The 15,170-nt window shown below is 35.4% G+C and overlaps 1 protein-coding gene across 3 annotated transcripts in view; it reads right to left on the reverse strand.

Annotated features, from left to right (window-relative positions):
- LOC125657025 (mRNA-decapping enzyme 1A-like) overlaps nucleotides 1–15,170 on the reverse strand; it is a 42,416-nt gene that overhangs the window by 14,658 nt on the left and 12,588 nt on the right. For all 3 annotated transcript variants that reach the window (XR_008796806.1, XR_008796805.1, XM_048887655.2), the window contains exons 3-8: nucleotides 10,395–10,522; nucleotides 4,526–4,589; nucleotides 2,903–3,059; nucleotides 2,144–2,276; nucleotides 1,746–1,950; nucleotides 1,199–1,598 (exon numbers count right to left, since the gene is read on the reverse strand). Coding sequence is in view for 1 of the 3 variants with exons in the window: in XM_048887655.2 (XP_048743612.1) it covers nucleotides 1,199–1,598; nucleotides 1,746–1,950; nucleotides 2,144–2,276; nucleotides 2,903–3,059; nucleotides 4,526–4,589; nucleotides 10,395–10,522 (1,087 nt within the window). In the remaining 2 variants the exon portion in view is untranslated. The remainder of the gene's footprint in view (nucleotides 1–1,198; nucleotides 1,599–1,745; nucleotides 1,951–2,143; nucleotides 2,277–2,902; nucleotides 3,060–4,525; nucleotides 4,590–10,394; nucleotides 10,523–15,170) is intronic.

Here is a 15,170-nt window from a genome sequence, read left to right on the forward strand (position 1 = left end):
GTTTTGTGGGGGTCATATAGTAAACAAATTTGAAACTACAGTATAAGATGATGCTTTCCTATGAAATTGACACATTTTACCAGTCTGAATTTTAGAAGACTTTAGAAATTATTGTTTTTACAGATTTGTCCTACATATTTTTACATAAAACTTCAAACCTATTATATGGCCTCATCCTAGCCTTTGGGGTCTTGGTTTAGGCAATTTTGAATCTACACTACATAAGGAAACTATCATGTAATATTTGGCATTCAAAGTTTTTTTTTTGTTTTTTAAAAAAGAATTTCTCATTCTATTTCCAAATTATCTTCCCTTAAACAAACAAGAATGAAGTTTGTGTCAGTATACTTTGCACGATTGCCATTGTAGTATTGGAGAAGTTGAGATGTGAAAAGTTAATAACGACAATGACGACACACAAATTTTAACAGAGTTATGAATGAGAATCAAGTATTTCAACAGAAAAGATATCAGTAGCCTCAAAATTCTCCAAATAATCTTGGGACATGGCACATCACATGTAGCGAAAGCACACTTTCACATCCAATGATATGGCATTGACAAGCAAGAATTTCTTTTTTCTCAGAGACCTTGACATTGTCCAAATGACCATTGGTCAAAACATCAGAACACATCCCCATTGAAGCAGAGTATTATGAGTATCTCATCTTTCTCCATTTTAAAAAGATAAAATCTGAACAAGAACTATTAACCCTTTTCTCCAATTCAACTTGACATTTTCTACTTGAGCTTGGGATAAAATCAGAACACATTCATAAGGGATATATGATTTTCCACGTGACATCAGCTACGTCCAAATCACTTTGCACTAGAGTTGTACCATGTTACGAACAACCCCAGATTCAAGTATGAACATTTGATCTTTCCATGTCGCAAACACATTTGGCGTAATTAAAATGTCATAAAAATAATCTTAAAATAGCTATAACTTTCTCCGAATAGAATGAATCAATCTTCGGGGAAAAAACCCCAGTAAAACTCAGATACGCAGGTACACATGGATTACAACATGGCTAAAAATAAAGCACTGGTAGAAAATTTTGAACAAAAAATGTCAACAGATGCCTGAACAATCAGACAAGGTGATGCCAACATACCCCCTAAACTTTGTGTACAGGAGTTATGACACCATAGTTTCATTCTCTCATGCAAGATAGATAATATATTCTCAGTATACCACTTCTGCACCCAAGGAAAATGAGGTTTGTAATGCTCCTGGCGTCAGCAGACTCTCCTTCCCCTCCGTCTCCTGTACATTGGGGGACCTCCTCTTCACTTTATCCTCCACACCTCCAGCCTCTGGACCCTTTTCATTCATTTTTAAATAAGGTGACAAGTCAAATTTAGCATTCACTGGAGCTTCATTAGGCTCCTTTTCTGGTATCTTGTCAGACAGAGCTACTTTCTGGCTGGATTTGAAGTTTTGTGGGAGTTTCTGTAGTTGAGGAGCAGACGGACCTTTGGGGGATGGTTGACGGCGATGCTGTCTCTCTATGTCTTCCACCATGGAACCACTCGACATAATATGGCGCAATAAGTCTTGAGATTTTGAGTCCCCCTCTGTCATAGACATGGACCTAGAAAACATAAGATCTGAATATTACTTGTTTGAGATATGTATACATACAGTAAAATTCTGTAAAGAGTTTGTACAGAAAAGCCCCCACAATCAAAGTGGTATCCAACATGCCCTGTTATGTGATTTTTTTGCTTCAGTTTCTGACCTGTGAAATGGCTGTGGCCTGGGGTTTTCAGACCTATTAAATGGCTGTGGAGGTCTGGCATTGTCAGACCTGTTGATATTTTGTTGCTGTAGACTAGCATTTCTGAACAAGGTTTCCAAACTAATGGGGGCGGCTCCTGGGGCTGTCGCAGGGGCTGTTAAAGGCGGTGCCACAGGGCTGTTACTCTTCTTGCTGTCCCCGCCACCTGACAAAGAAGCAATGATAGATTGTCTCATACCATCATATATCAAAGATCTCCTATGCAAGAAGTTTTAAAATATAAAGAGCAAGTTTTTGTAAAAGGACAGTTTATCAATTTCTAAAATATCAATCTACATTTCACACAGAGTCAATCACAGAAACTAAGGTTTAACTGACGTGTGAGACCCGGTTCTTACCCTCGTCGTTTACATCCCCCATCTTCAGTGGAGTTGGTCTGATTAAATCCGAGGCCTTTGTTGCTGATGCATTAGGATTATCAATCATAGGTTTGGGGTCCCCTGTCTTTGGCAAGGGAATACCACACTTGGACTGGAAATAGTGAAACCAGAAAAGACAAGTAAACAAAAAAATTCCCACTTAAGATTGTAGTAACTGTTTTTATGCATCAGCTACCTACAAACTGTCCTCTGGTCTATAAATTCAAAATTTTGAAGGGAGATTTTTCAAATAAAATTGCACTGCTTTGGAAATCCTACAGAAAATTTTAAAAAACTGGCATTCAAGTAGGCCTTGCCATAAGTTCAGGTCCATAACAAGCTCCTTTGACCCCATGTCTCAAAATCTACAGGTGGTTTGGTTTTACCTTTACCTGTCTTGCACTAAATACAAATTCCGCAATTTTATAATTTTGCAAGCAAGTCATACAGCCCCATACTCAATTGTCATTCTGTGACCTTGACCTCTGTAACTTGTACAGTCAGTGTCTTTTACTCGTCCAATTAGTTCTGAACGTAAAGTCCATTGGCTACTCAAGATGAACTTGACCTATGACCTCAAAATGTATCCTTGCCTTCCTCTGCTCCTTATCCAATTAATACCAAAACATCTGTAAGTCTTAGATAGCAGTGTTGATAGACAGATAGACATAAGGACATTCAATGTTGGGGGTTTAACAATAATTACAGTATGTTTCTAAATGTACTATTGATCTTTACCCTGTCATATTCATGCTGAGCTTTTGACAGCATCTGTAGAATATCCACGTTTTTGGGAGTGCTCTCCTCTTTGTCCAGTATGCTGTCGGACTCGGACGCTCGCCTCTGTCTCATGTCTGACTTGGCTCTGTGATAGTCAATGGCTAACTGCAACAAACTGAATGAAGAACGCTCAATCAGTTGAGCAAGAGGTCATAGTTTACATGTGTATGTCACGGTTTATCCTGACACATCACACATTCTAAGTTACTACACTCTCACAAGGACTTCATTACACCAAATCAAACTCTGCCAGTCAGGCCCAACAGTCGGATGACTGGGTCAGACTAATCTTAGATTTAAATACAACTACCTTGTATAAACATAAAATAGATGATACCTAGATTTTAATCACTACATTGACTACATTCCTGTTTTCTTTCTTCTTCATCTCATTCACAACACAAACATTTGTACATTTGTGAAAGAGCGGTACTGCTCATGAGTAATGTGTGCATTATACTTGTTTACAAGTTACATACAATGGTGTAAACAAATGAAGAATGTTTAAACTCCAGTTAAAAATAATCTCATTCTAGTAGATCAAAATACTTACATTTATCAAAATGTAAAATTATAGAGTAAAGAGGTAGGTATCATTTATTCTATTATCAAGTGTTTCCTCCTAAGAGTTAAATCAGCACACACTAAGTTAATTCGTTGAATGTTTTCTTTCCATATCTTTGAAAAATAACTGGTAATTTCTTTTCTCCCGAATAATTTCATTTTTTTGCTGCACTGTCTCTGATGCGTGTTTTTACAGAAAACACTCATTTACTTGGTTGTTCTCTGCAGCAAACAGAGAGCATCTGTTTTCCACGTGCAGTTCTGTCTTCATTGATGGTCGACACAGATTAATTAATGCTAATTTCTAATAATATCGAGAGTAAACATTGAAATTTTCCTGCCTTGAATCCCTTGCATTTTCTTTTTTAAATTGCATACTTGATGAGATGAGTTGTCTGCAAGATTTTTATTTAGAACTTTTAATGTAATGTTTGTTAAATAATTAAAAACGAGTCTCTCAGAGACACCATATTGTGGGTTATTTTTGCAACCTGCTAAAAACAGCTGCTTACTTGAGAATAAAGAGTAAATCTTTAATCGTTTTGATGAATCATAATAACTACCACTTAGTAAAGTGTACTTCACGTAAACAATTACCAATGATTATAATTTTGGCAATCAAGAGCTCTAAGCAAAAATTAACACCCTGAATCTGAGCAAGTCAGGCCTTCAGCATTCTAAAAAAAATTTTAATCAAATTTTTTTTTTCCTTTAATTGGAATTAAGTGGAATTGGTCTTGTGAAAGTAAATGAATTTCACCGAAAAATCATTCAGGCAAATTAAAGCTTTTACCGCAATTTTATATGTTTCGTTTTCTTTCTTTGATGAAGCAAATTGTTTAAATCAGCTACATCTAAATTATTAGGGTTGGCAAGAAAATATTCCATCATAATTTGCTCTGAACTGCATATAAGCATATGTTCCGTAGACAAGTCTACTCCTGCTAGCATGAAACTAATTATTCACCCTGATTACATCACACGATATCTTGTGTCTGTGTCTGCCAATATACCTACCTATTCATTAACTGTCCAATTCGAGCACATTCATCTTTGTCATAGAACCAAATGCCATAGATTGCTAAAATAAAATCCATAAATACTCATTTTACATTTATAGATGAAAAATAATCATTACATATAGTCAGAAGTCGATTAAATTTCAAATTACTTACCAGTACATATGTACTTGAATTTAGAAGAATTTTTTTTTTTACATGAAAATATAAAATGTGTATCAGAAATATTCATGGACCTGAAAAATAGGAATATTCTACTAGATTGAAAATCGTCATTGTTGGATAACCAGAGGACACCGAGCATGATGTAGAGAAAGGTTACGATTAAAAGTCGTCAATGTCGGTGTGAATGACTTGTATATTTCTAAATTATCAAATTAATGTCTACTTTGCGCTTCCTCTTGACAATGTCTAGGAAAATTTCAGACAGCTAGGTTTTAAAGATTTCTGTGACTGTCGGCATTAAGGAGTTATGTCCAAAACACACTGTTACAATATCAACAATAGTAAAACAATATCAATATGAAATCAACTATATCAGCTATACTGGGTTATATACTTAGGCTCTAATCCTGAGGGTTTGTATAGTCAATATCGTAATGATATTAAATCATCATTGTTGGGGTTTTCTGTCTTGTTGATATCAACGACATTGTATCAATATCTGATTTAGAATGTTCAGGTTTTCTATTCGTCGGTATCATCGACATCATATCGATATCGAATCATTATCATGTTGACTATCGTCTGAATGACACACGTCAATTTTAGTCCGAATAATCTCTAACTGGTGATATTGAATCATGACCACTGAGATCTTCCATCTTGTTGATATCGTTGTTATCGACAACATCGAATTGATAATGAATCATAACCGTGTTGAATATTACGACCACGTGTGTAATTTTTCATTCTGTTGATATCCCCGATATTGATGATATCGATATCGAATCACGATCTTGTAGTGGCTATCTCCATCATGCGTGCCACTTTTAGTTTGAAATATCTGTTCATATTTTGTAAATAGAAAATAAAACGTAATACTATACGAGGGGTGATCTAAGTTCCTGGAGTTGTGCCATATGCCGTATATACTCGCCTATAAGTCGGTTCGCCTATAAGAATCGGTTTACAATCTCAAATCAATGCTCTAATGTTTTTACCTGTGTTTCAAATAATATTTTTAGAAATGTGCCGATATATTATATCTTTTCCCAACAAATCAATTCCAATAATGTTTTGGGATATGACATCGATATTTCACTTTTTATTCTCAGCAAATTAAACAGTTACTATTTGTTTATTTCGTCCATGTTTTTGTAGTTTAAAGAATACTAGGCTATACATTACGCCGTCCAGAAAAATGCTAATCTTCTTAGGTCACTCCTATAAGTCGAACGTAGAGTTTTGGACCGAAATTTAACTCCCAAAAAATCCGACTTATAGGTGAGTATATACGGTAATAGAACAATTGTAATTTGCCAGTCTCATAAATGTGGTGCCATCATGCAGGTAGAGTAAGGTGGTCCCCATGAATATACCATCCAACTCTATAGACTTAATGTATTAAAACTAAACCTAACCCTAACAATATACCTAAACTTTAAACCTTAACCCTAAACCTAACCCTTAACCCTAAATCTAACCCTAAATTTAACTCTAATACTAACCCTATTTCTAACTCTAATGCTAACCCTAGTCTTATTCCTATCCCTGAAGTTTTCAGTTCGTTCAATATCATGATTTGTCCTTCATCTTGTGTTCATTGTTTTAGCAGGGACTCTACCGTTACAGCTGAAATTCAAGAATTTACCTGCAGTATGTGATTGTCAATTATATCTCAGTATACAAGGGCGAGTCAATAAGTAACTAGCCTATCCCATTTCCGATTGACTGAGACGGTCACAATTTTCATGCCTTGTTTCAATACATGTTTTATACCTGGGTACAAAATTGCACGCGTATCGAGTCATTCTTTAATAAGATATTGAATGTCAAACATGGCTAGTGATGCAAAAGGCATGCTTTTCATCTAAAGTTGAGTACCATGCTTTAATTCGATACTTGTATTTAAAAGGTAAAACAGGCAAGGAAATACATGGCGAGTTAGCCAACATTTATGGGTCTTCTGCACCATCTTATGATCCGGTTACATTCTAGGTAAGGGAATTCAAACGCTGTAGAATGTCTTTAGAAGATGAAGCCAGGTCTGGACGCCCACTGGATGCCACCGATGAAGAAATGTGTAAGAAAGTTCGGGATCTGGTATACTCTGATGGGCGAATTCAGGTAGAAGAAATAGCGCAGACATAAGGCATTTCATATGGTAGTGTTTCAATGATCTTACATGATCGTTCAGGTATGGGCAAGCAAACAGCCTGATGGGTCCCCAAATCCCTTAAAGATGAGGAAATGGCAACCAGAGCATCAGTATGCAGCGCCTTGTTGAAGCGTTTTAGCTCAAAAGATGATTTTCTTTGGCGTCTGGTGACTGTAGATGAGACTTGGGTTCATTATTATGAGCCAGAGAATAAAGCTCAGAGTCATCAGTGGGTAGGGCCTGGATCCCCAAGGCCAAAGAAGTTCAAGACGCAACCATCTGTTGGCAAAGTGATGGCCACAGTATTTTGGGACGCAAAAGGCGCTATTATGTTGGACTTTTTACCCACGAGAAGTACAATAACTGGAGTGTACTATGCAAACTTGCTAGACCAGCTGATAACCGCCATCGTTGAAAAATACTGAGGTAAACTCTCTAAAGGTGTTTTGCTGCAACAGGACAACGCGATAATCCACACTTGCAAAGATGCAATGGATTCTGCAAAGTGAAACGGGTATGAATTAATACCACATCCTGCCTATTCGCCTGACCTAGCTCCTAGCGACTTCTTCCTATTCCCAAACTTGAAAAATGATATCTGTGGACATCATTTTCGGTCTGACAAAGAAGTTGTGATGGCAGTTGAGGAGTGGGTTAACGGAAAGGACCCTGACTTTTTCAGTTCTGGGCTCATGGCACCTGAACACCGTTGGTCTAAGTGCGTCACACTAGAGGGCAATTACATCGAAAAAGAAGAGGTGGATCTCAAATGGAAATAAGTTGGGCTGGTTGCTTATTGACTCGCCCTCGTAAGTTCACAAATCAAAAACACAAATATTGTCAGATTATATGATTCGAAGACATATTAATTCATCTGGCTGTAGTTTTGGAGTTCTAATTATTTTTGGGGAATCACATTTATTTAAGAAATAGATGTGCTAATGTAATTATAGAACATTTAGATGAGAAAACATAAATTGTATGCATACATAGCTGGGAACAATCTATCAAATTTTAATTTCATTGCATACACAAAAAAATACCCAAGTGTGATATGTACAATGAGGAAAAGTTGATAAAAATTGCAAAATGTCGTAAAAAGCATTGTTGAACAAAGGAAATGCAACAAGAGCAACACCAACGTGGCATAATACGCCCGTAGATTTTGCTCAAGGAAAACATATTTTAGTGGGATTCATATTTTAGTGAAGTTAGCACTGTCCTCTGTGAGCTAATTCATTATTATGCTTGTAGAAATGGATATCAATATATAAAGAGGGATAGCCTTAGAATGCGCTACTTCATAAATATGCTAACGGTTCGGTTTGTATCCTGCCCACAAGGTTTTCCTAATAATGATACTACGACCTTGACCTTTGACCTTGAAAAACAATAGGCACCTTCCTCTCATCATGATGATCAAATATACCAAGTTATAATATCCTGGAGCTTACGGTTCGGTTTGTATCCTGCCCACAAGGTTTTCCTAATAAGTGATACTACGACCTTGACCTTGAAAAACAATAGGCATCTTCCTCTCACCATGGTGATCAAATATACCAAGTTATAATATCCTGGAGCTTACGGTTCGGTTTGTATCCTGCCCACAAGGTTTTCCTAAAAAGTGATACTATGACCTTGACCTTTGACCTTGAAAAACAATAGGCATCTTCCTCTCATCATGGTGATCAAATATACCAAGTTATAATATCCTGGAGCTTACGGTTCGGTTTGTATCCTGCCCACAAGGTTTTCCTAATAAGTGATACTACGACCTTGACCTTTGACCTTGAAAAACAATAGGCACCTTCCTCTCATTATGATGATCAAATATATCAAGTTATAATATCCTGGAGCTTACGGTTCGGTTTGTATCCTGCCCACAAGGTTTTCGTAATAAGTGATACTACAACCTTGACCTTTGACCTTGAAACACAATAGGCACCTTCCTCTCATCATGATGATCAAATATACCATGTTATAATATCCTGGAGCTTACGGTTTGGTTTGTATCCTGCCCACAAGGTTTTCCTAAAAAGTGATGCTACGACCTTGACCTTTGACCTTGAAAAACAATAGGCATCTTCCTCTCATCATGGTGATCAAATATACCAAGTTATAATATCCTGGAGCTTACGGTTCGGTTTGTATCCTGCCCACAAGGTTTTCCTAATAAGTGATACTACGACCTTGACCTTTGACTTCTGACCTTGAAAAACAATAGGCATCTTCCTCTCATCATGGTGATCAAATGTACCAAGTTGTAAAGTCCTAGGGCTTATGGTTCAGTCTGTATCCTGCCCACAAGGTTCGGACAGACGGACAGACAGACGGACAGAGCCATACCATAATACGTCCCGTCTTTGACGGGCGTATAAAAATTGTTGTGATTAATGAATTTAATGGAGTTATGTGCAAGGATTCATAGTTTTCCTGGGATATAACTATCTTTATAAAATATGATACTTGAATATATATTTAAATTTTCAAAAATGCAAAGCCAAATGTTTAATCCTAATATACCATTTGATGCTGATTAAACATGGATTGTGAATATTGATTGTCGGTTATGTAATTCAGACAGTACAATATCGTTACGTTATTGTCGATGTCGAAATCATACATGTATGTGGTCCTTAAAAAGGTCTTTTATATTGTTAATTATAACTTTGTCAACTGACAATATTGAATAGATATCACCAAGTTAATGTTGATATTGTCGATATCGTACTCATGGTCATTGGAAAGCAGTGTTGGTAAACAATATCTTTGTCAGATGATTATAACGACATCGTTGATATCGACATCGTATTTGGTCCTTGAAAACAAACAGTAATGACAGATTATAACTTTTTAAGATGATGTTATCAACATGATATGGTCATGCTATTGTCGATATCGACATCATATTTGATGTTGGACATATATGGCATTAAGAACTAAAAACATACAAAATAGGTAGAAAAACGAACAGAATTTTTTAAATTTAAGATCTAAAAAAAATATTTCCTGTCTTTTGTGATGAAAGCATGGGAGCAATGCCTGACATTACTGCTGCCTGTTGGATGGTGGGCTTTAATGTACTGTTCTACTTGTTTTCTATCTTAACAGATGGTTTTCATTCTTTAGAGCCATCCCAATAATAGGGGATGATTGAAACCAGAATCCGACACTATATTTACTCAGCTTCACATTTCATTACAAAAAATTATCCTCAGTGGATGGACCATGACAAGTATTCAATATATAGGGAAGCATTGAGACTACAGATTTTTCTTTTCTTTCGAAAAATGCTTCTTTTTCAAATATTTGCTGGAAATTTTACAAGTATTTAATGTACATAGAAACATTGAAACTGCAGATTTTTCTTTTTTTCCTTCTTTTTTTGAATATTTACTGGAAATTTGTGTCTCAGGTCACATGGCAAGGTTCCCTCTACAAGGTCACCAAGCAACAATCTGAGGAAAACAGATCCCTTACCCCCTTAAAAAAACACTTAGGTATCTGATTTCCCAGAGTGCATGAGATGGTGATTCTGCCCACTGACCTTTGGTATTGCGATAGAGAAGAAATGGGTCCTGCAGCTGGAATTCCAAATCTTTTGTGATTGGCTCTATCAGGTTGTTCAACCCAAGTCGGTTCAGAATCATAAAACCATTGTTTGGAGAGGCCGACCTGTGACAAAACAGAAGGCAAACTGATAAAAGAGAACTTGTTCTGCCTTTCAGGTTTAAGTAGATTCAGGCTTATGACAAGAGGCAGGCCCTGTAATGATGTAACGGGTTAAAACAATGTAGAGCATGCAATCTTTTCTTTCAGTGAATTACAATTATAAGAAGCAAACACCGCACTCAGCAGTACCAGTTCATCATATCAACTTCTTCTTTCATTCAACGCAATACAATAATGAAAAGTGCTGCATCTGCATACATCTTTAAAACACCACAATTAAAATTTTTACCATTATCATAAAAAATGTCATGTAGACCTATTCAATAAACAAAGATAAAATTCTTAAGAGATACATGCATTAAACTGTTTATAGCTAAGACATTTATTGGTAACATCTGGTTAAATTGTTTACTGAAAATAAAAGACCTGTCTTATTGCACACCTACTGATAAGACACAAATAAATTAAATACCTGATTATATTATATCTCTAATGGTAATTTAAGACACAGTTATATTGAATACCTGATTATATCGCATCTCTAATGGTAAGACACAGTAATATTGAATACCTGTTTATATCACATCTCTAATGGTAAGACACAGTTATATTGAATACCTGTTTATATTACATCTCTAATGGTAAAACACAGTCATATTGGATACCTGATTTTATTATATAGCTAATAAATAGTCTAATACAAATTCTGTGTAAAATCTAGAGAATGTTAGCGTTCAATATCCTGAGAATTTATTGAACACTAACTTTGCATTGCGTAAATTTTATGCGCCCGAAACATTCCGAGTATGAGCGTTCAATATTGACGTTACCGTAACGACGTAAACAAGTCAAAATGGCAGACGACGGTCCTCCGAATCTGACAGAGCCGGTATTTGATATTTACTTAAGCAAAATGTTTTACTGTACATAAATTATGATGTCCCCGTTTTCAAAATCAGTTCGCTTCATGCATTAATGACGGGTTAAATATTGCACAGTTAAGAAATGCATGCTGATATTGCACACCTTCACCTTAGATGCCAATATTGATAAATTCTCGTCTATTTTGGAGTATTTTGAGTGAAAAGGGATATAATTTAACAACTAAATACTTTAGCTATATAATAAAAGGGTTATTGAACTTATATAGGTGAATATTGGCACTCGTTGGCTGTCAACTCGTGCCAATATTCACCAATATAAGTTCAATATATAACTCTAATATAATATTGAATACCTGATTATAATATTTCTAATGGTAAGACACAGTAATATTGAATACCAGTCCTGATTATTGTATTTCTAAAGATAAGACAGTTATATTAAATACCTAATTATATTACATCTCTAATGGTACATGTAATACACAGTTATATTGAATACTTGATTATATTACATCTCTAATGGTAAGACACAGTAATATTGAATACTTGGTTATATTACATCTCTAATGGTAAGACACAGTAATATTGAATACTTGATTATATTACAATCTCTAATGGTAAGACACAGTAATATTGAATACTTGATTATATTACATCTCTAATGGTAAGACACAGTTATATTGAATACCTGTTTATATCACATCTCTAAAGGTAAGGCCAAGTAAAATTAATTAGTAGATTATCATTCAAACTTCACAAAAAAATGGGGCGGGTGGGAGGATTTTATTTTTTATTTTTTGCCATGGTATTCTTGACCTCGAAAATGCCTTCTCTCATTGAGAAAAGGCTTTATAAATCATAATTACATGTGTATTTGGGTTTCTAAAAGGCAAAGTGAAACAAAGTACGTTTACGATACCGGACCGAACATAAAAATATCCAGAAATCGTAATTTTGAAAAATAAAAAAAATCGGGGCGGGGCAATTTTCGAGGGGCGGGCGGGAATGATAATCTACTAATTAATTTTACTTGGCCTAAGACACAGTTATATTGAATACCTGATTTATATTACATCTCTAATGGTAAGACACAGTTATATTGAATACCTGATTTATATTACATCTCTAATGGTAAAACACAGTCATATTGGTCAAACTCAAGAGGTCATGCAGTGACAAGTTGAAAGACTACAGTATCAAATCAAAGGTCTTATCAATAAAGGAACTGACTGTATAACATGGTTTTGGGTCTACAATATATGCATTAATTTACATCCACCATACCATGTTACGTAAAGTGAGAAAACTTAACGGAACAGCAAAGACAGGTAGTTACATGAATTTTTGACTGGTGGAAAAATCCTGGGTGTTTTTCTTTTGAATTCATATAACAATTCATTAAAAATATTTTAGAGAATTTACAGTTAGCTGTTATATTTCTTTATATATTTGGTTATAATGACAAACAATTAAGATCAAGGAAAATTGACACATGTTGATTTCACTGCTTTCAGCAATGGACATGTGGCCGACCTGGGTCATGGTTTGCCATCATGTGATGTCAGGGACTGAGAACTGATTTACGTAACCCATCATGTGATGTCAGGGACTGAGAACTGATTTACGTAACCCATCATGTGATGTCAGGAACTGAGAACTGATTTACGTAACCCATTATGTGATGTCAGGTACTGAGAACTGATTTACATAACCCATCATGTGATGTCAGGGACTGAGAACTGATTTATGTAACCCATCATGTGATGTCAGGTATTGAGAACTGATTTACGTAATTAACCCATCATGTGATGTCAGGTACTGAGAACTGATTTACGTAACCATATCTTTTGTTATTGCTTCAGATGACAGAAAATGGTTTTTATAAGAAATAAAAGGAGATTATCTATAAGATTGAATACACATTGTGAAAATTTATTCAATGTTCACACTTTACTTAACAACGTAACAAATGCAAATATCATGGACCCAAAAATGTGTTTAACATCGGTTCAGTTGGTGTTCATGTAAACAGTGTGCGAAACTAACTTTAAAGTCCTATAGACCACAACAATTCCTATAGACCGAAATTTAACATGCAATATTCATTGTTATTAAAAAATTAATAATAGACACAAATTCGGTTTGGCAATTTGTTCATAGTTTAATTATATTCTTTTTCAATTTAATGCACGTCAAGCTTTTCAATTAGAATTTCGTATACTTTTTCATTTTGTTCCAGCTCAGTTTCACTGTCTGATTCTTCATCTAAGTCACTTCTACTACGTTTCGTTTTCTCATGATTTTCTGCGACTTTAGCCATGCTGGAACTTGTTGTACTGACCGCTTTCCGTTTGATTCAAGTGCGTGCACCTTCCACATATTTTTAAAACCATTCAAAAAGGACATTTGGAATTTGCATGAAAATGGCGTACATTGAAGTAAATATCAAACTGACACCCCCCCCCCCCCCCCCCCCCCTGTTGAAAATGGAATAATCTGATTCGAATGATTTGTATATTGTACATTGTGGAACATTTATTACAGCTAAGGGGTGAACAGAAACATCAGCGTACTACATATAAACTGGTCCCGCTTCTCATATATGTTAAATAAGCAGCGGAGAACCAGTTTTTTACTCAGAATTCCTATAGACAAGTCGGTCTGTAGCTATTTCGATTGTTATAGACCGACTCGATTTTCTATAGACATTGTCTATTGGTCCATGGTTAATTTTGCACACTGTGTAATTACAAACTGTGTAAATACAAACAGTGAAGTTCATCGTGGTTTTGTTGTCATTATCAAGGGGGGATTATAGTAACCAGCATTGTAAAAAAAAATTGAATGACACGCTTGTATATGTAGAGATGGCAAAAGAGCGTAAAAATCTACCAAACATTATGTCTGGTAAATTAGGGATAATTTAGAAAATCTACCAGACTGGTAAATTAGGGATAATTTAGAAAATCTACCAGACAAGTTAAAAATTCCTCAGACATAATAAAAACAAAATTACTCAACAACTACCCGATGAAGAAGTTGTTACAATTACCCAACAACTTGATGAAGAAGTTGACACAATTACCTAACAACTACCTGATGAAGAAGTTGTTACAATTACCCAACAAAAACCTGATGAAGGAGTTGTTACAATTACCCAACAAAAACCTGATGAAGAAGTTGTTACAATTACCCAACAACTACCTGATGAAGAAGTTGACACAATTACCCAACAAAAACCTGATGAAGAAGTTGTTACAATTACCCAACAAAAACCTGATGAAGAAGTTGTTACAATTACCTAACAACTACCTGATGAAGAAGTTGTTACAATTACCCAACAAAAACCTGATGAAGAAGTTGTTACAATTACCTAACAACAACCTGATGAAGAAGTTGTTACAATTACCCAACAACTACCTGATGAAGAAGTTGACACAATTACCCAACAAAAACCTGATGAAGAAGTTGTTACAATTACCCAACAAAAACCTGATGAAGAAGTTGTTACAATTACCCAACAACAATCTGATGAAGAAGTTGTTACAATTACCCAACAACAACCTGATGAAGGAGTTGTTACAATTACCCAACAACAACCTGATGAAGGAGTTGTTATAATTACCCAACAACAACCTGATGAAGAAATTGTTATAATTACCCAACAAAAACCTGATGAAGAAGTTGTTATAATTACCCAACAACAACCTGATGAAGAAGTTGTTATAATTACCCAACAACAACCTGATGAAGAAGTTGTTATAATT

The sequence above is a fragment of the Ostrea edulis genome, chromosome 7, assembly GCF_947568905.1.
Source record: "Ostrea edulis chromosome 7, xbOstEdul1.1, whole genome shotgun sequence".
Classification (NCBI taxonomy): Eukaryota; Metazoa; Mollusca; class Bivalvia; order Ostreida; family Ostreidae; genus Ostrea; species Ostrea edulis.